The 22,227-nt window shown below is 40.5% G+C and overlaps 1 protein-coding gene across 8 annotated transcripts in view; it reads right to left on the minus strand.

The window, feature by feature from the left end:
- abhd18 (abhydrolase domain containing 18) overlaps window positions 1-22,227 on the minus strand; it is a 128,869-nt gene that overhangs the window by 54,271 nt on the left and 52,371 nt on the right. For 3 of the 8 annotated variants that reach the window (XR_013576261.1, XM_078539635.1, XM_078539627.1), the window contains exons 4-7: window positions 19,650-19,750; window positions 5,682-5,760; window positions 4,156-4,242; window positions 328-353 (exon numbers count right to left, since the gene is read on the minus strand). Coding sequence is in view for 7 of the 8 variants with exons in the window: in XM_078539635.1 (XP_078395761.1) it covers window positions 328-353; window positions 4,156-4,242; window positions 5,682-5,760; window positions 19,650-19,750 (293 nt within the window). In the remaining variant the exon portion in view is untranslated. Of the gene's footprint in view, window positions 1-327; window positions 356-4,155; window positions 4,243-5,681; window positions 5,827-19,649; window positions 19,751-22,227 lie in introns of all 8 variants that reach the window. The other 5 variants (XM_078539614.1, XM_078539605.1, XM_078539652.1 and 2 more) reach the window with 3 other exon arrangements.

The raw sequence follows: 22,227 nt of genomic DNA on the forward strand, positions 1-22,227 counted from the left end.
GTAAGAGATGAATTCTCTTGCGGATCTTAGGCATTTACAGAAGGCAGGTGCAAAGGGTCATACTGGGAACAAATCTTGACAGCATCAAGACAAAATACTCCAGTGCAATTCCTCAAGCAATCCAAGGTTAAAAAAAGGTGTGGGATGTCTGAACACCAAAGAATGAAGATTTTGATTCAAAATTATGTCTGTTATGGAAACAATCCAGCATTCTTAAGAATTATCAAAATTTAAACAGAGAAAGCAAAATATTAATTTCTTGGAGGAGAGGGAGGGAGAGACTAAGCATGAGGGGATAATGAGTACAGAAACACTTTTAATACTTACATTTGATCTCTAGGTTTTCTGTAGCCATGTAAAAATACTGTCAAGGAAAATAGTTAATCTTACAATGTACTTTAAAAACAGATATAGAGGGAGAACAGATTAAAGAAATTTTTAAAACACAGTAAATATATATACAATCTATATGACTTAGATGAGGAGACTCAGTATAACCCATCCAAGTTTGCTGATGATAAAGTTAGGTGGGAAAGTAAGCAGTGAGGAGGACCCAAAGAGGTTGCAGAGGGTCGGGCTAAGAACATGGCAGATGAAATACAATGTGGAGAATTGTGAAGTTATCAACTTTGGTGAAAAAATAAAAAGGCAGATTTTGTTTTGAATGGGGAAAGACTTGGAATGCTTGCTTTCAGAGGGACCTAGGTGTCCTTGTACATGTATCACAAAGTTAACATGCTGTTACTGCCAGCAATTAGAAGGAAAATGGCGTATTATATTTTGTTACAAAGAAATTGGAGCATAAGAGTTTTTGTACAATTATACAGGGCATTGGTGAGGCCACATGTGGAATAGCATGCACAGTTTTGATCTCCTTATTGAAGGAGGAGTGTAACTAAAGTTCACTGACTTAGCAAGGTAGATGCTGAGAAAAGTATTCCCCTGGCAGTGGCATCTAGGACACAGATTGGGATTTTACCAGCCTCTGAAAGTCAGGCTGGGAAGCAGAAGGGCTGGTAAAATGGTGGCGGAGGGAAGCTTCCATGCGATATTTCGAGAGGCGAGAACAGCAGCAGCTCGGCCACCCACCGACCAGAGGCAGGCAGCCAATTAATCCAATTGGCCATTCTACACCCAACCCCCGCATTCTACCAGTGTCGGAACAGTGCCTAATCACCTGGGAAGATCGCAGGACCATTGAAGCAACCTCTCAGCAGTTTCCCAGTGGTGGGGGCTCGTCCTTCCCAGAGGCTCCACGGTCCACAGAGGGGTTCCAAAGAGAAACTCACTGGTCACAATGGCCACCCCCGCAGTTCTGACTCTGCTGCCAGAGTGTTCACTCTGACGATCTCTGGGCCTCTCTCCCTGGTCCTGCCACAGTAGAAAAAAATTCTTACCCGCCCTTTGAGTGGATTTCAACAAGGAGGCATCCTCTTTTTCTCCCTGCTCCCTTAGCAGCAGCCTCCGCCTTTATCGGTGACCATACTGGTGGGGCCAGTAGCTTGGAAAGACAGGCTGCCAGCTAAGAAAGACAGGCCGCTGTCCTTTCCTTATTTGGCCATCTGCAGAGAAAAGCTGTCGTGGCCCCACTGCCGTCAGTGTAGGCTCAGGTCTTGCATTCCAGCCAGATAATGGGACTTCACTGTTGCCAGTAAAATTCCAGCCAGAGTCATAGTCACAGAATTGAGGTGGTCAGCCATTTAGGACTCAAGTGTAGAGAAAGTTCTACACACAAAGGGTTGTGAATCTTTGGAATTCTTTACCCCAGAGAGCTGTGGATGTTCAGTCATCGAGTATATTTGAGGTATAGATTGATAGATTTTTGAGAATCAAGGGATATGGAGATATTGTGGGAAGGTGGAGTTGAGGTAAAAAAAATCAACCATGATCTTGTTGAATGGCAGAGCAGGCTCAAAGGGCCAAATGGCCTACACTTGTTCCTATTTCTTATGTTCTTAGGTCTGCATACTCAATATTAAAGGCTGTAGGAAATATCTATATATATCATACCTGATATAAGCCGCAAGAACATAATATTTAAATAGATAATCTGACCACCTGGATTTCTTGTTTTATGAAGTACTCAGGCCTAGAAGATACAAGGAAGAAATTGGCAAGAGCTCAAATCCTAGCCAGTGGAAAAATTATTCCTTCCCACCTCTTGGTAATGAGTAGCTACTTGGATCATCTAAAATAGCTAACACTACTATACATAGGTTAACTCATTTATTATATATAAAAAAATTGCACCTGCCTGCTTCACCCAACTCTCAAGCCAATGTAAACAGACTGAAGGTTACTGGAAAGTATAGACACAGATGATCAAATACTCTATGGAGCACTGTGGCTCCCACTCTGCTCTGAAAAACAGAATGAAACGTGCTGGAACTGAATATTATTTAGATAACCCAGAGCTTTCGGTCAATTGTTTTCAAGGTTACAAAGAAGTTTAGCATTCAGGAGTTTTACTCAGTCACTATTTGGCACACACAAAAGATTAAATAGGTTAAGAGTTCAGGCTAGCCCAGAGGGCAACACAGTCACTTAAACGCCATGACTTAAAATTGATTCATTTCTTCAATCCTTGGAGACACCAGTTTCAGTAACATTGGTGCGAGGAAGCACTCAGCAGAAGAAAGATGTCACTCAAGCCTCTTACTTTTCTCCTGTCAGATGGGCAAATACCGCATTGTCAATGACCTGGAAGCAAACACCTGCACGTTTGCATCAGCTGGAAAGGATTCATACGAGAAGCGAATCAAGTGAACAAAAGGTAACAAGGTCTAGAAAGAATCACAGGATCACAAAATCACACAATGCAGAAGAAGCCCTTCAGCCCATCAAGTCTGCACCGACATGTGAGAAACACCTGACCTACCTACCTAATCCCATTTACCAGCACTTGGCCCATAGCCTTGAATGTTATGATGTGCCAAGTGCTCATCCAGGTACATTTTAAAGGATGTGAGGCAACCCACCTCCACCAACCTCCCAGGCAGCGCATTCCAGACTGTCACCATCTACTGGGTAAAAACGTTTTTCCTCACATCCCCCCTAAACCTCCTGCCCCTCACCTTGAACTTATGTCCCCTCATGACTGACCCTTCAACTAAGGGGAACAGCTACTCCTTATCCACCCCCCTCGTAATCTTGTACACCTCAATCAGGTCGCCCCTCAGTCTTCTCTGCTCCAATGAAAACAACCCAAATCTATTCAACCTCTCTTCATAACTTAAATGCTTCATCCCAGGCAACATCCTGGTGAATCTCCTCTGCACCCCCTCCAGTGCAATCACATCCTGGAATGCAAATAAAATTAAGGTGATCCATCACAGTACAAATAACATACAATCTTTTGGAAGGAATAGGTTTGATAGGCCAGTTTATTTTATATTTCATGTGGGTACTTGTATCTATCCTTCCCACATTTTCTTCTTGAACATTCCTCAAGTAATAGTATAATAATAGTTACGACAGATCCATCCCCCACTAACTCAGCTGGTTATGGTAGTGAGTAGCTGATCCATACAAACTAGGTTCAATAACATGGATTGTACTGCTCTAATCTCAACTAGAGTAGTGATAAATGTACAATTGACCTCAATGCCCCAGATTTTTCAGGCGGGGGGAAGCAAAACAGCAAGTTTCTCACTCTTGTTCATTATTCGTTGAACCCTACTGGAAGTGTACATGTAGAAGCCCAATTTTAGACAGAATTGGGCTATGTTTGAGTAAGGTGAAGAAAACGGGAAGAAAAAGAACTCCTGTTTATGTTAAGTCCTGTCTTCACTATTTAGGGATCATGACCTCAGTCATGGTTGGTTCTTCCAATAAGGTAGATGACGATCACCTCTGAAATTATGTTTAGAATCATGTTAAATTCTTCAATTTATAAATAAATTATGTCCACTAGTCTCTTGATAAAAGAAAAAAATACATGTTATAACAAATAAAACCTTAAAAAACATTCAGGAATTGCCTTACCATTTTTATTCTAAAAGTAAAAGCTATACTTTCCATGGTTGTTTTAGGAAATGTAGTTTATTGATCTCACCTTTTCCAAACTAAGCGCAATTCTAAAATCTCTCAAAATACTTAAGTGTAGCATCACAACAATTATTGTGACAACAAATTTCTAAACGTGCACAAAAGGATATAGTAAGGATTTTCCAGTAAAAGTGATCCAATGCATGCCTCCTTTATCATTGGACGAGCCATCAATGTACGTCTTCGCCAGTAAAACTTGGAATAGTTTAAGGAAAATGAGTTAAATGGAATGCTTAATATGCAAATTCTAATAAAAGCCATAAACAATTCAAAACCACATTTTTAAACACGGTAATGCCACCTTTCAGTTCAATATGTCAGTGTTTCCCAAACTTTTTTCTGCTGTGGCCCCATTATAATGCTTAATACTTGATGTGACCCCAGAGTGAAAACTGCGGGAGGGGGAGGAGAGTTGTTGAATGGAGTGGATGTTCAACAGTGTCGATACATGCACAAAAAAAAACAAGGACACCTACCATTTTGCAGACTCTGTTGGCATCAGCAATCAGGCATCAGAGCTCATTGGATTAGGCCAAAATTTTTTTTTTTTTTTTTAAAAACACATTTAAAGGGGCCTGACAACCAATTCCAGGATTGTCAAATCCTAGTCTCCACTCTGTAACCTCTATTGCTGCCTTGAAGCCTGCGACCCCAATTACACGTCCCACAACCCCACTGGCGGTTGAGACCCACAGTTTGGGAACCCCTCCAATAGGTACTTATTATGTGATTGCTTCAAGTGACAAAAGTTGCAACATCCAGAAATGGAGATCAGTTAACTTAGCCCTGACTAGTAATACAATGTGGAGCCTTCATGGCTTTGGTTCTTTAGTACCATACCAGGTAACGCATTCACCATATTTTTGGATGGGGGGAGGGGGAGGCAGAGGAATTGAGAACAGTGCCTTTTTTTATTGAAACCAGTTGTTCTGAAGATGTTGACTTATTGATGGAATACTGTTCCAGAGACACACAGTAACACACTTTATTACTAGTCAGGGCTACGTTAACTGATCTCCATCTGAGCAGTGATTGGGTTCCTGCAATTGCTGTAAGCACATCTGGTCTGACAAAGGGAAAAATCATACAGGATTTCAACTCCATATTGTTAGTTTTTGGTCCCTTCTTAGAAAGTACATGTATCTGTACAGAGTAAAACGTGTTAAAAGTGACCTCCATAATGGATACCCCTCATGCTGTAGTCATTCGACAGCACCTCACTCAAGTGACCATGAATGTGTTGCATGAGGGGTATCAAAACATAGTCCAATCCTACCTCATACATTTGTAATAATTTGGAATTTGGTATGACCTGGAAGCAGCAAAAGATGAAGGAGATAAAAAGGGCAGGACCAGGCTCAACTATAATGCCCCCTCACAGTCAAGTAACCAACTAGCACTTTTTGTCAAGGCTTATGAATAATAATTATTTGGGTGACCATGGTATCATATTCCAGCAAAATTTCAATGCATTTTGAGCAGAGAAAATATTTGAAGCAAAGGTAAATGATGCTGTGAATACAAAAATAACCCCATCACAATTCTAAATTTGTTTTAATGATACAATATTATGTCATGTATTCAAGAAATCAGGCTACTTTAAGTAAACCAATTTTGTTATATTATCCACTTACATGGTCTCCAGTGCCAGCCAGATGAACACATACAGGTCGGTATTTACTCTTCCATTCTTTGGGAACTATGAACTGAAACCTGCAGCAATGGCAGTGTGAGTAACTTCACGTTGCTAGTTGTACAATGATGTGATAACCATAAATCCTAAACACACAAAACTGGTCTGAAAAAACAGCTGATATATGATTAATATCTCAGCAAACTAACAGGAAAGCTGTATAATCTGTTCATGGTGTGAGGAAATACAATGAACAGCTCTAACTCAAACTAGCAAAGCTGAAGCTTTCATGACACAATGGCCAGGATTTTACCAGCCTTCTGGAGACTGACTGGGAGGTGGGAGCAGGTGACCAACCCTCAGGGAGAAAATTAAGGAACATTTTGGCATGGGAGTCCATTAGGGCAAGTGATCAGGGGTGGGGGCTGGGGTGGTGCTGCCTGATCCACAGGAGTGAAGTTCAGCCAGTCAGTAGTTAAAGGCGGGCAGCTGATTGATTGAACTAATTTGCATATTAATGGCCATTTTACCAGTATCACAATGGCCTCCCACTGAGATGGGAGTACGCCTGGTACATTGAGGCAACTTCCAGGTGGGGAGAGAGAGAGAGAGAGAGAGAGTGTCCATGCGTCTCCAACTCCACCACATTCAACCCACTGATCACCAGGTTACGTCTGCCTGACCGTGGCACACTAATAAAAAATTCTCGCTAGCCCTTCAAGGGGTTATCAACTTCCGCCATCACTAAAATCTCTACCACGGTCCCACCGTTCACCCACCAGCAGCAGGACACAAGGCATGCCAGTAAAATTTTGGCCATTATGTTCTTAATATCCGACCAGATTTTAAATATGGTTTATATATTTCCATTCATTATTAAATAGAATAAGATTGTTTTTGTTTCTCCTCCAGATAACTAGGTAATACCAAACATTAGAATTCAGAATATATTTTGTTTTATAATGCTCCTGTGAAGCATCCTGAGACATTTTATTACATTAAAAAGGTGTTATGTAGTTGTTGTGTAGATTATGCTAAGTCTTGCATTCGTGTCAGCATAAACTTTTCCCTCCTTAGCCCTGATTAATTCACAACAACATCATATCCATCCCAATTCTGAACTGAACAGAACAAAATATCTATTTAATTATATACTCATTTTTAAACAGCAATCACTCTGAAAAGTGACCTTGCATAGAACACAAGCCATTTTTTCCCCACCCCAAAGAAACTGACACCATTTCTAAACCACCCCAAAAGATATCACCCCGCACTGAAATCATAGAAATCAGGTCTTCTGATCTATATTGCTCAGTGCTACACAAAAAGTGCATTTACCCAATGATAGTTACTTCATTTTAATTATCAGTTGTGCAGCACCATAAATTATTGACAATGTAACATTTTTTTAAATTGGTTGTTAGTTGGTCTGTGATGCAATAATAATGTTAATTATCTCAGTAATAAATCTATAAACTGTAATGTTCAAATTTCACAATCACAGAAATGATACGGCGCAGAAGGAAGCCATTCACCCCATAGTATCTGGACTGGCTCTCCACATTAGCAAGTCATTTAGTGCCATTCTCCCGCCTTTGCCTCATAGCCCCACACATTCTTCTTTTTAGATAATTGTCTAATTCCCTGTTGAATGCTTTAATTGAACCCGCTTCCACCACACACTCAGGCAGTGCTTTTCAGACCCTAACCACTTGCTGCGTGAAAAAGTTTTTCCTGATGTCGCTTTTGCTTCTTTTGTCAATTGTTATAAATCTGTGCCCTCACATTCTCAATCCTTTCATGAGTGGGAAAAGTTTCTCCCTATCTACTCTATCCAGACCCGCCATGATTCTGAATACCTCTATCAAATCTCCTCTCAGCCTTCTTTTCTCCAAAGAAAACACCCTAACTTCTTCAATCTGTCTTCATAACTGAAGTTGCTCATCCCTGGAACCATTTTTATGAAACTTTTCTGCAGTCTTTCCAATGCCTTCATATCATTCCTAAAGTCTGATGCCCAGAACTGGATGCAATGCTCCAGCTGAGGCTGAACTAGTGTCTTATACAAGTTCAACATAACGTCCTTGCTCTTGTACTCTATGCACCTATCAATAATTCCCAGGACACTGTGCTTTATTAACCACTCTCTCAATGTGCCACCTTCAATGACTTATGCACATATACACCCAGGTCTCTCTGCTCCTGCACCCCCTTTAGAATGCTGCCCTTTATTTTATATCGTCTCTCCACGTTCTTCCTAGCAAAATGAATCACTTCACATTTTATGCATTGAACTTCATCTGCCACCTGTCCGTCCATTCCATCAACTTGTCTATTTAAGTTCTACACTATCCTCCTCGCAGTTCACAATGCTACCAAGTTTCTTATCATCCGCAAACTTTGAAATTGTGCCCTGCACACCAAGCTCTAGATCATTAATACATATTAGGACAATGCAAGGGTCCCAACACAGACCCCAGGGGAACTCCACTATAAACCTTCCTCCAGCCAGAAAAACATTCATTAGCCACTACTTTCTGTTTCCTGTTACTCAGCCAATATTGTGTCCATGTCGCTTCTGTTCCATGCAACTGGTGCAGAGTGGAATCACTGCAAGTTTGGCGAGAAGAGAGTTCGTTGGAGAGAATTTTCTCCCCATCGGGCGGACGGTTCAGGAGCGGGCGCGGAGCTGATCGCCACCCACAATCGGCTGCGCGCTGCCATTTTGTGTGGGCAGGCCAATTAAGGCCCGCCCAGCGTGACACGCACTGTGGTACACTGGCGAGGCTAAGAGCAACATGGCTAACATGTTAAGAGAGGTCATCACATCGCAGCTTAGGAGCCTAGAGGCAGAAAGGGAATGGGTGACCACCAGGCAGCCGAAGAGAACTAGACAGGTAGTGCAGGGTACCCTGGGGTACCGCTCGCCAATCGGCTTTCCATTTTGGATACTGGTGAGGGCATTGGTTCTTTGGAGGAGTGCAGTCAGAGCCAGGATTGTGGCACCACAGGCAGCTCAGCTGTACAGGAGGGGAGCAAAAAGAGGGGAAGAGCAGCAGTGATAAGGGATTCCTTAGTTAGGGGAACAGACAGGTGTTTCTGTGGTCATAGACGTGACTCCAGGATGGTATGTGGCCTCCCTGGTGCCAGGGTCAAGTATGTCATGGAGCGGCTGCAAGACATCCTTCTGTGGTAGAGTGATGAGCCAGAGGTCGTGGTCCATGCTGGTACCAATGACTTTGGTAGGAAGGGGGATGAGGTCCTGAAAGCAGATTTAGGGAGCTAGGAAGGAGATTGGAAAGCAGGACCTCGAAAGCAGTAATCTCAGGATTATTCCCAGTCCCATGTGTAAATGAGTACAGAAATAGGAGGATTGAGTGGTTGAACACATGGCTGGAAAGCTGGTGTAGGGGAGAGAGCATCAGGTTTCTGAGGCATTGAGACATGTTCTAGGGAAGGTGGGAACTGTACAAGCCAGACGGTCTACACCAGAACAAGATTGGGACGAATATCCTCGCAGGGAGATTTGCTAGTACTGTAGATAAAAATCAGAGCAGGGAACGGGAAATGGAGAATTAGTGAATGACTCCGAAAGATAGTAGCAGCACAAGTTAAAAAGTGTATAGCACAGGAATTTGGCAGTATCAAAATGGCAGATATGTAAATGCATGGAGTATAGCAAATAAAGCCAATGAGCTGAGGGCACAGATAGATACTTGGCAGCATCTCATTGCTATAATGAAAACCTGGCTTAAAGGGGCAAAAATGGCAGCTCAACATCCCCAGATATAGAGTTTTCAGACAGGATAGAGAGAGAGATAAAAGAGATGGGGGTGTATCATTATTGGTTAAAGAATCAGTTACAGATGTGAGGAGGGATGATATACTAAATGAAGCATAAAATTAGGCCATAAGGGTTGAGCTCAGGAAATAAAAAGGGGCAAACACATTGGGGGTCTATAGTATACTCCAACAAATAATGGAAGGAAGTTAGAAGAGAAAGTATGTAGGCAAATTTCTGAGTGCAAAAACAACAGGGCACTAACAGTTGGGGACTTCACCTACCCTAATACCAATTGGGATACGAAGAGTGTTAAGGGCGCAGGAGGCACAAAACTCTTGAACAGCATTCAAGTGAACTTTCTTAGCCAGCACGTGACAGTCCAAGGAGAGGGGATGCAGTTCTAGATTTAATCTTAGGAAACAAAGCTGAGCAAGTAGATGAAGTAGCAATGGGGGACCATTTTGGAAATAGAGACCATAATACAATTAGATTTAGCATCATTATGGAAAAGGACAAAGATAGAACAGGAGTAAAAGTTCTAAACTGGTAGAAGATAAATTTTACAAAGCTGAGAGGTGAACTGGCAAAAGTGGACTCGATACAGCTACTAGAAGGGAAAACTGTGTCAAATCAGTGATAGGCATTCAAAAGTGAGATTCTACGGGCACAGTGTAGACATGCCCCTAAAAAGAAAAAGGGTGGCACTGCCAAATCTAGAGCCCCCTCGTCATCCAGAAGCATACAGGGTAAGATAAAGCAGAAAGAGAAAGCTTATGAAACTCACAAAAAGCTTAATACTGTAGAAAGGAGTATAGAAAGTACAGGGGCGAAGTAAAAAAGGAAATTATGAAAGCAAGGAGAGGATATGAAAAAATATTGGCAGGAAACCCAAAGGTGTTTTACCAGTACATTAAGAGCAAGAGGAGAACTAAAGAAAAGGCAGGGCCTATCAGAGACGTGCATGGTAACTTGTACATTGATGCTGAAGATGTGGGCAGGATTCTCATGAGTACTTTCTCTCTGTCTTCACTAAGGTGAGGGATGATGCAGATATTCTAGTTAAAGCGGAGGAGTGTAAAATATTAGATACAATTAGTACAGTGAGAGAGGAAGTACTGGAGAGACTTACATCCTTGAAGGTTTATATATCACCAGGGCTGGATGGATTGTATCCCAGGTTGTTAAAGGAAGCCAGGGAGGAAATAGCAGATGCTCTGAGGGTCATTTTCCAATCTTCACTCAATGCAGGTGAGGTATCAGAGGATTGGAAGTCTACGAACGTTGTACCAATACTTAAAAAGGGTGTGAGGGATAGGCCAGAAAATTATAGGCCAGTCAGTCTAACTTCAGTGGTGGGCAAATTATTGGAATCAATTTTGAGGGACAGGATAAACAGTCACTTAGAAAGACAGATTGATAAGGGATAGTCAGCATGGTTTGTTCGGGGAAGATAGTGTCTTGCTAACTTAATAGAACGTTTTGAGCAAGTAACAATGAGGGTAGTGCAGTGGATGTTGTCTACATGGATTTTAGTAAAGCATCTGACAAAGTCCCACGTGGCAGACTGGTCAAAAAAGTGAGATCCCATGGAAAACAGGGGAAGGTGGTGAGTTGGAAGTTGGCAGTTTTTTAAACATATTCTTTAAATATATAAAAAGGAAGAGAGGGGCCAAAGTCAATATAGGCCCCTTAGAGAATGTGGCTGGGGAAATAAAAATGGGAAGCCAGGAAATGGCAGAGGAATTGAATAAATACTTTGTTTCAGTCTTCACGGTAGAAGACTCTAATAGCATTCCAAAAATACTAAATAATCAAGGGGAAAAAGGGAGGCAGGAAATAAATGCAAAACTATCACTAGAGAAAAAGTACTAGGGAAACTAATGGGGCTAAAGGCCAATAAGTCCCCTGGCCCTGATGAGTTGCATCCTAGGATATTAAAGGAAGTGGATGTACTATCGCCAGGTTTGCGGATGACACAAAAATAGGTGGGAAGGCAAGTGGTGAGGATGACACAAAGACTCTACTGAAGGATATAGACACGTTAACTGAGTGGGCAAAAACTTGGCAAATGGAATATAATGTGGGAAAATGTGAGGTTATGCACTTTGGCAGGAAGGATAGAGGAGCTGAATATTGTTTAAATGGAGAAAGACTGCAGAAAGCTGCAGCACAGAGGGATTTGGGGGTCCTCATGCATGAATCAAAAAAAGCTAGCATACATTCTCAGCAGGCAATAGGGGAGGCAAATGGAATGCTGACCTTTATTTCAAAGGGAATGCAGTATAAAAATAGGGAAGTCTTGCTAAAACTATACAAGGCACTAGTTAGACCACACCTAGAATACTGTGAACAGTTCGTTATCTAAGGGAAGGTGTACTGGAGGCAGTCCAGAGAAGATTCACTAGGTTGATCCTGGGTATGGAGGGATTTTCTCATGAGGGGAGGTTCAGTAGGTTGGGCCTGTACTCACTGGAGTTTAGAAGAATGAGAGGCAACCTTATTGAAACATATAAGATTCTTAGGAGGCTTGACAGAGTAGATGCTGAGAGGTTGTTTCCCCTTGTGGGAGACTCTAGGACCAGAGGGCATAATCTTAGTGTAAGGGGTCACCCATTCAAGACAGAGATGAGGAGGGATTTCTTCTGAGGGTAGTGAATCTGTAGAATTCTTTACTGCAGAGGGCTGTAGAGATTGGGTCGTTAAGCATATTCAAGGCTGTGATGGACAGATTTTTCATCTGTAAGGGAATCAAGGGTTACGGGGAAAAGGCAGGAAAGCGGAGTTGAGGATTATCAGATCAGCCATAATCTCAATGAATGGCGGAGCAGACTCCATGGGCCAAATAGCCTACTTCTGCTCCTACTTCTTATGGTCAGTTTTCAGTGGTGTTCCACATGGGTCAGTGCTGGGCCCTTGCTGTTTGTTGTATATATGAATGATTTGAACTTAAATGTGGGAGGCATGATCTGGAAATTTGCAGATGACAAAAAATGGCCGTGTAATTGATCGTGAAGATGATAGCTGCTGTCTCCAGAGTGATATCAATGCTTTGGCTGAATGGGCGGGAAAGTGGCAAATGGCATTCAATCTGGAAAAGTGTGAGGGAAGTGCAAACAAAGCAAGGAAATATCCAATAAATGGAAAGATATTGAGTGAGGTTGAGGGATTGAGACACCTTGAGGAGCATGTCCACAGGTCCCTGAAGGTGACAGGACAGGTGGATAAGGTGGTCAAGAAAGCATACGGAATGCTTTCCTTTATTGGACGAGGTAATGAATACAAAAGCAGGAACGTATTGATGGAACTGCATAAAATGCTGGTTTGGCCACGGTTGGAATTTTGTGTACAGCTCTGGTTACATTACAGGAAGAAAATTTTGCTCTGGAGTGATTAGAGGAGATTTACAAGAATTGTTAGGGCTTGAAAATCGTAGCTATGAGGAGAAACTGGATAGACTAGGGTTGTTTTCCTTAGACAGAGGGGGCTGAGGGGTGACCTAATTGAGATGCAGAAAAATGACGGGCCTAGATAAGGTAGACAGGAAAGACCCATTCCCCTAGCTGAAGGGTCAATTCTCATGGGGCATAGATTTAAGGTGAGGTAGGATAGTGGGTATCTGGAATTCACTGCCTAATTTGGTGGTTGAGGCTGAAATGTTCAACTCATTTAAAAAGTACCTGGAACTGCACCTGAAGCGCTGTAACCTGTAAGGCTACAGACCAGGTGCTGGAAAGTAGGATTAAAAATTAGCAGCTAGTTTCTTTTTTCTCTTTTTTTGGCCAGCGCAGACATGATGGCCTGAACGGCCTCTTCCTGCGTCGTAGCTTTTCCATGGTTCTATTTATTCCATGATCTTTAACTTTGCACACAAGTCTGTTGAATGACACTATATCAAACACCTTTTGGAAGTCCATGTACATCACATCAACTATATTTCCCTCATCAACCCTTTGTTATCTCTTCAAAAATCTCCAGCAAATCAGTTAAACAGGATTTTATCTTAAGAAATCCATGCTGGCTTTCTTTAATTAACCTGCATTTGTCCATGTGACTATTAACTTTGTTCTGAATTATTGTTTCCAAAAGTTTCCCCATCACCAAAGTTAAGCTGATTGGCCTGTAGTTGTTGGGCTTATCTTTACAGTCGTTTTTGAACAAGGGTGCAAACATTTGCAATGCTGTAATCCTCTGGCACCACCCCTGAGTCTAAGGAAGACGGAAAAATTATGGCCATTGCCTTCACAGTTTCCACACTCACTTCCCTCCGTATATTTGGATGCATCTCATCCAGTCATGGTGCCTTTAAGCCTTTCCAAGACCACCTCCTTACCAATTTCAAACCCTTCTAGTGTCTGAATTACCTCCTCTTTCACCAGGGCTTGGGTAGCATCTTCTTCCTCAGTAAAGACATGTAAAGTATTCATTTAATAACTCAACTATTCCCTGCCTCCATGCATAAATCCCCTTTATGGTCCCAAATCAACCATACTCCCCCTTTTACCACCCTTCTACTATTTATTTACCTATAGAAGACTTTGGGATTCCATTTTATGTTAGTTGCCAGTCTCTTTTCATTCTCCCTCTTTGCTTCTCTTATTGGCTTTTTCACCTCCCCTCTGAACCTTCTATATCCAGCCTGGTTCTCAATTGTATTTTCTACCTGACATCTGCCATAAGCACAATTTTTTTTCTTTATCTTAAATTTCTTTCTCTTTTGTCATCCAGGGAGCTCTGACTTTGTTTTCCCTATGTTTCTGTTTAACAAGCCAAAAATATTTTCAGTGCTACATTTTGCATGACCAAGACTACATGGATATAAAGTATAACTAAAATAAACATGCAATTTGTCTGTATTATATTGAACAGCAAATCTTCAAACTGGGAATAGATATAGCGGTGGAAAATTTACCATGTGGTCTTGTAAATGACCTTGACAAAAGAAAGGCTATAGATTTTGGATTTGGTTAAGTGATCTTGAGCTTATCACCACTAATTTTTGGGGCAAGAAGTTGTTCTTGGCCCCCAAATATTTAATGGCATAATGAAATCTTGAAATTCACCCACTTCATTATGCTGTTACAGAAACTGTTGCTTAATGTTGGGTGAAAACCATTAAACATGGCCAGATTAGATTAGGTACAGATTAATTGAATCTTAGAGCAGGCTATCTGAACCAACACGTATTTGTGGTGTTTTATTCTAATGAGAGCACGAAAGTGAGAGAGATCATGTGCAAGGCACATGAGTACACACACATACATGTTGGATTAGTATTTGGTTTAATCTCATGATTAAGGTTTTTCTTTACTTTTTATTTGTGGCTTTGTACTATGGCTAGAAATAATGAACTGGTTAAGGATGTTCATTCCCAGGATGCCTTATGGTTGAATGCATCAATTCACAATTTAGCTGACTGTGCTGTTATTTCAAGCTAAAGGATGCGCAATTCCAGCCTGTTGACTTGACGTTAGTCATAAATATATTGTGAAATGAGATTGCTATGCTAGTGACAGGGAACGGGACCATGGATCCAAGATGGTAAACAAGTTTGCACCTGGTGTTTTATAGGAACTGCTTCATTTCTGGGGTCTTTTTCACAATAACTACTGTCATGCTGTAATGATTCATTTGGGATAGTATGCATGACTAGAAGTGTGCAAAATTCTTGGGCTTTCCTTCACAATTTTAAGAGACACAAACAAAGGTTGATAAGGCTATGCCTTTACTCAAAGAAAACAAAAAGGAATAATTGAGTTCATTTCTGTGTTTGACTACTACTTTTAGACATTGAATGTGTCAAGACTTGGTTGAACAGAGGAGAAGGTTTAAATTGAAACCATGTCAGATATGAATTTTCTCACACAGGCCTTCTCCCATGGTCAACATGGGCTTCTTTTCTCCCCTTTCCTGATTCCCCTTGAACGTATATGCAATTTGCCTCTACCTCTCCTTGTGGTAATGAGTTCAATATTCTCATCACTCTAAGATTTCTTGAATTCCTTATTGAATCGATAGGTGACCATATTGCATTTGTGGTCCTCAATTTTTGAAACCTCACAAGTGGCAACATTCTCTCCATATCTATCCTATAAAACGCAAACACCTTCATAATTTTAAAGGCCTCTAATAGGTCACCTCTGAGTCTCTCTTTCTAGAGAAAGAACTCCAGCCTACTCACTCTCTCTCTCTCTCAAGAGTTGCACCCTCTGAGTTCTGGTATCATTCTTGTAAATCTCTTATGTATTTTCTCCTGTACTTCCAAATCCTTATTATATGGTCAGTACTCTAATTTTTGTTTAACCAAGGTTATATGCATGTTTAACACAACTTGTCTGCTTTTAAATTCTATAATACTTGAAATGAAACCCAGTGCTGTGTTTGCATGTTTTATAGCTTTGTTAACTGCACTGCTATTTTTATGATGTGAATCTGTACCTCTAGGTCCCTTTATGCCGCTCTCTCATTCAGGCTCTTATTTTCAAAAGGTGTAGATGGCATCCTTATTCCTCCTACCAAAATGCATAACCCTCACATTTATATTGAAATTCATTTACCATTTACATGTCCATTCTACAAATTTGTTAATGCCCTGTGTTCTGTCGCAGTCTTCCTTAGTATTAACTATAACCTCTAATTTTGTGGCATCTGCAAGTTGATATTGTACGTCAGAGACCAAATAATTTATGCCAATGGTAAATAATGGTTCTAGCACCAATCCCTGTGGAACACCACTGCTAATTGCACATTAATTGTTTTTAATTGTACACAGGTGGTGGGCATTAACTGGGGATTCACTTGTGCCTCGGTGTCAGCTGTGGCTCAGTTCATAGCACCCTCGCCTTTGAATCAGAGGGTTGTGGGTTCATGTTCCACTCCCGGAAAACCAAGAACTGAGATTGTACTCAAAGAGTTGCAATCTGTGACTGTTGATAACTCAAAAGAGTATAAATAGGAACAGCTGGGGTGCACCGCCACCCCAGGAAATTACATTTTGATTTAAAGTTTAAGTGCCTGTTGTAGTTTTGTCTTTTAGTTACTGTGCCCCTTTAAGGGGTTATCCGCTTTCATTAGTTCATTTGATCTTTTTGTTAATTTGTTAAATTGTCCCTAATTTTATTACAAAAACAAAAAGCGCTGGAAAAACTCAGCAGATCTGACAGCATCTGTGGAGAGAAAGACAGAGTTAATGTTTCGATGACTCTTTTTCAGAGAAGAGTCATACGGACTTGAACCGTTAACTCTATCTTTCTCTCCACAGATGCTGTCAGACCTGCTGAGCTTTTCCAGCATTTTTTGTTTTTGTTTCAGATTTCCAGCATCCGCAGTATTTTGCTTTTACCCTATTTTGTTAATTGGTTTACTTTCAAAACCCAAATAGGAGCAGATTGAAACTGTGATTGTTGGGTGAGGAGGTGCATCCTTTTAAGATGCATCCCTGTAAATAAATGATTTTATAAAAAGAGTATAAAGATTGGTTCCAGTTCTATTCTTCTTTCTGGCTTTCTGAAATACATCAACTGTTTATCACCTTCTGCCAGTCCAAGTAACTACCATTAATCCCTGCTCAGTTCTGTTTTGTGGTCACTTTGCTATCCATTATGCTACTTACCCACATTCCACAGTCATGAGACTACCAATTAGAACCTTATCAAAGGCCTTTTGAAAGTCCATGTATATTATATATGCTCTCTCATAATTTATTGTCTTCAGTTATTTGAAGGTTGCTAATCATGGTTCGTGACAGACCACTATCTCTAGCAGTCTTTCCATGATATCACACTATCGTAATGGGGCAAGTAGAAGTGGCAGGTCCCAAGAACTACCTTAGCCGTTATGGGTACCCACACTGTCAGCATTATTAAACACTGCACTCTAACCATCTGAGCTAACCAGCGCTATGTATTATGTACATTGCATTATCCTCATCTACCCTCTTACTTCAACAAATTGAATACATTTGGTCAAGCATAACCCCTTTTGAAATCTGCTCTGCCTATTGCTTTTATATATTGGGTTTCTACAAATTTTCTATTAGATCATTGAGTGAAGTCTCCAATATCTTTCCTACCACTGATATTAAGCTAACTGGTCTATAGTTCCATCTCTCTTTTTTGAATACGAGAATGTCAGCTGTCTGTCAGTCCTCTGGCATCATTCCCTTTCATTAAGTATTAGTACCTCTGCTATCTCTTCTTTAGCTTCTTTGAATAATTGCGGAGATAATCCATCTAGATCCGTGATTACAGTAAATCTTTATAAGTCACATGCCAGACTTCAGCTGGAGTATCGTGTTCAAATCTGGGAACCACACTTCAAAATGGATGTCAAGATGCAGATGAAATTTAAATGTTTAGCATCAAGGATGTGGAATGCAGTTGTGGAGCAACTAGAAAACCTGGGATTGTTCTCAGAGCATAAAAGGTTAAGAGAAGATTTAATAGGTGTTCAAAATTATGAGTAATTTTGGGTAAATAGGAAGAAACTGCTTCCACTGGCACAAGGGTCAGTAACCAGAAGGCACAGATTTAAGATAATCAGCAAAAAATCCTGGGGGAGATATGATGATATGTAATGCACTGCCTGAAAGGGTGTTTGAAGCAGATTCAATAATAACTTCAGAAGGGTATACAGTACTTTAAAAAGATGAAAATTTAGGACTATGGAGAAAGAACACGGAATGGGAGTAATCGGTAGCTTTTTCAGAGAACCAGCTCAAACATTCAGAGAACCAGCTCCTTCTGTGCTATATGATACTGTTTGATTAGTTTATTATCTCCCTCCTTCCTTTCTTAAATGTCTTGATAAGTATTTGATCTCTTCCTCTAAAGTCACATCCACCTTGTTATTCTCCCTGGTTAAAAAACTGAGGCAAAATAACAATTCAATATCTCCTGCATTTCACTATCATTACCTGCGAGTGTATCTTGTGCATCCCTTATGTACTCTTATCCCAATCTTAATTTTTCTTGTTATTTATGTATCATAATGTTACTATTTTTAATATTCTTTGATCATTTCATTATTTCTCTTTGCCTTCCTAATCATATAACTTTCCTAACTTCTTCATAATCTCGCTCATTATCCTCTGCTTCATTATGTATTTAGTGCGTACTTTTATTAAATTTCAGTGTTATCCTTATTTCGTGACTTTATTAGCTAGTTTGTCCACGATTTTTAATGAGATATACTTCTCCTGAACTGTACTAATATTCTTATCAAATATTTCCCACTGCTGTTCTTCATCTATCAGCATTTTTTCAGTTTACCTTCCCTATGTCCAACCTCATCCCCTCATAATTAGCTTTTTTCCCAACTTTTGTCTGTCTTATGTTTTTTGCAATCATGATATATCTTACTATGTTGTGATCATTATTCCCTAGATTTCCCTCCCTACCCCCACCACCCCCCAACATGCCTACTTCTCTTAATTGTTCTGGTTTGTTTCCCAATACTAAATGCAGCAGTTATTCCTCTCTTGTTGAACATCTTTGATCAGCTTAACTTCTGCATCCGTCCAGTAGGATCAGCATCCCTACTGTTTCTGGATGTTGGCAAAAGCAATCAACTTAGTATTGGCTAAGTACTGCCCTACACTCCATTTCTAAATTCAAAGCTATCAACCACGGTAAAAATCTAGAACCAAAAATATGGTCTCCCTGTTAGCTTTGTCCAACAGCTTCCAACTAATTCAAAATGTCAGGGTCACAGCAACATGTGGTAGAGGCATTTCATCTTTAAGGTTTGATGAAGGAAGCATTTTACTTCCTGAAAACTTAACCCCTTTTTCAATACTAAATGGCAATTGTAAGCTATCTAAAAAAAAATGTTACACTGAAGAACTGTGGTATAGTCAAGTGACATAACACATTAGTTTTTTCATTTACTGCCCCATAAAAGGAATGAAAGATTATCCGACAATTTTTGGCAGCACTAGTTTTTGATCTTGACCAAAGTATGAAGGCCAAGGGAGGAGGAAAAAAAATTCCAAGAAAATAGCAGGAAATGATCTAAAGGCATCAGTCACAACTCATGTTTGCATTTATACCATACTAATAATGCAAATGAATGGAAACTCAATTACATAAATAACCATTTAGGACATCATCAGATAACACTTTGATCACATAGTTCAGGAAAGAAATGCAAGAACAGTGAGAATTCAGTTGTGTGCTTTTATTTCCTTACCTAGCTTTGACAGATTCAGCTGGCATTATCCCTGGTAGATAATGATCCAGTGGGGATACAAAGTGCCCATCCAGGATCTGACAATCAGCCTGTTCCTCCATCTGTAACAAATAGCTTTCAGTTACAATTTTATTCATTCAGGAACAGAAAGAAACAATTTTTTTGATTTTGAATGGTTACTTTCTCACTCCTCGGGTAGCGCGGCACCAAAGACCCAGATTTTGTTGGCAGCAGTGAAAAATCAGCATGCACCGTTCAACTGTTCAACAGCTGCCCACAAAGCTTTCTCAGCCTTCTGACTGTAGACTTGCTCTAATCCAGAATCTGATCCAGCACAGCACCCTCTACAAGGTAACTATGGCATTCGGAAGCAGGTCAAGAAACAGCAAGGCTCTTCAACCAATCCTTATGTGACATGCTGTCTAAGCAGGACACATACATTTGATTTAAATTCTGTACAGAAAGTAAACTAAAAATTGGAAGAGACTTGAGATTAAGGTAGAGAAATAAAAGAAAAAAAGAATTTGTAACTAACTTGTGAAGAAATGAGACTTAACACCTGTGAAATTGAACTCCAAAGCCTAGAAAGCTGATTTGGCAGCAATTATCACTTAACATGCCATCAAAAATTCACTTACTCCTGAATGCACTTGTCCTAACTTTTTACTGGGGTATCTTTGATAGCAACCTCCAGATTTCCATGTTTAACTGCACGTGTGGATGCCAAAAGTTGCTGTCAGATTTTCTCTGTTATAAAAGTGAACATTTTTAACCTCACCCTTATTAACTATGCAAAATTTGGACCAAGCACCTCTGAACCAAGAAAGCAGTCAGAGACCCTGTGCTAAGCATCTCATTTTCACAGTGGACATCCAGTTCCTCTACACACCTGCAGCCCCGAATAGCAAGACCTGATGGCTCTCCATTTCTTCCATTAACTGAGGCGCAACCAGTTCCAATTCACCAGTAGCCTCCTCTGCCAAACTGAACTTCTTCTTACATCGAACAACTTCCCCTTTGGCTCCATTCATTTCTTTCAAACAAAAGATATTGCTATAGAAACATATGGCTATTAGCCAGGCCTGCCTTTAAATGACATATATGGTACATGCTTTGGTCCAGTTCTACTCTGGTCCCCTCAATCAACTCTTGTTCCAGGGCGCTAATGACTGTCATTGCCAATTCCTGCCCTTGCCCTGAACTGGAACATTTCAAAAACTTTATTTCTAATTTCCACCCTTCTCTCAAACTCTTCCCTTCCTCAATTTCTCTATCTCCTGTTATGAAGATGTGCTATACAGAATATTAATTTGTAATTTAATCAGCTAGTCAGGATAGCTATCAGTATCTAGAAGGCCAGACAATTTATCCTTGGAGCAATGAGACCAATTATTGTCCCTGCTAAGTTCACGTGGCTTAGCACTGACCAAGGACTTTGCTGGTTTAATTATACAATTCAAAAAAATCTTTAGTGAGGTATTTTCTGGAATGGCATAATCAGCATATTATGCCTCAAACATGCTGGTTTCTGCACTGTCCTTCCAGTCGCAAACTTGCATCCTAATTTCCTGGGACACTACTTTGCATACTCTGCAGCAAACATAGTGGTGTTCAATCGATTACAGAAAGTGGCAAGGCCAGTGGCAGGTCCCAAGAATTTTGTAGTGCTTTCACTCAAAAAAAAAAACTCAGAACATACATCTACTACTATGATGCTTGATATGTTGTGCCTCCCGCCTCTGCTTTCCCTCTATAATGATGACAGTAGTGAATGATGAATAGTCAAAAAGCCTTTCCAACTATTTTGTCCTTCTGAATGGGGTGGAGGGGATCCTAAAAATAAATTCTTCAGGCACTCACAGGACTTTGATCAGAGAAAGTAAAGTTATTAGTACGAGAAGAGCAAAACAAAAACACCCCAAAAATTCAATTCAAAACAACAGTGAAGCTGCAAAACTTGAATAGTCCTGTCAGATTGAAAATTGTCTGAAATCCACAAGATGAGCTTATGTAAGCAGGTGATGTCAGGTCCAACAGCACCTGGAATTTTAAGTGAAACTGAATGCCACAAAAAAGAGTAAATCCAGGAATTTAATCTTGCAGATGTTTTCAATGGTGGTTGAGCTATGTTAATAAGCTTTCTTAGATTTCAGGGAAGAGCTACAGAAAGTGGCAAGGTGGTACAGATGTTCCCAGGAGATTAGAGGTAGTGTACAATTTGGCTTAACTCACTTACGCCAGTCACATTGGAGTCACATGTTGGCCAGACCAGGTAAGGACAGCAGATTTCCTTCCCTACAGGACATTAGTGAACCAGATGGGTTTTTACAACAATCGATAATGGGTTCATGGTCATCATTAGATTTAATTCCAGATTTTTATTGAATTCAAATTCCACTGTCTGCCATGGCGGGATTCGAACCCGGGTCTCTGGATTACTAGTCCCTGGATTTGTTGGTCCCACCCTTTGTCTTTACTGGAATATGCTGGCCCTGTACTCTCCCTATTTCCTTCCTGAATGAGTCCCACTGCTCTGACGCAGATTTACCTAAAAGTAGCTGCTCACAGTCCACTCTGG

Source organism: Cetorhinus maximus, chromosome 1, assembly GCF_964194155.1.
Source record: "Cetorhinus maximus chromosome 1, sCetMax3.hap1.1, whole genome shotgun sequence".
NCBI lineage: Eukaryota > Metazoa > Chordata > Chondrichthyes > Lamniformes > Cetorhinidae > Cetorhinus > Cetorhinus maximus.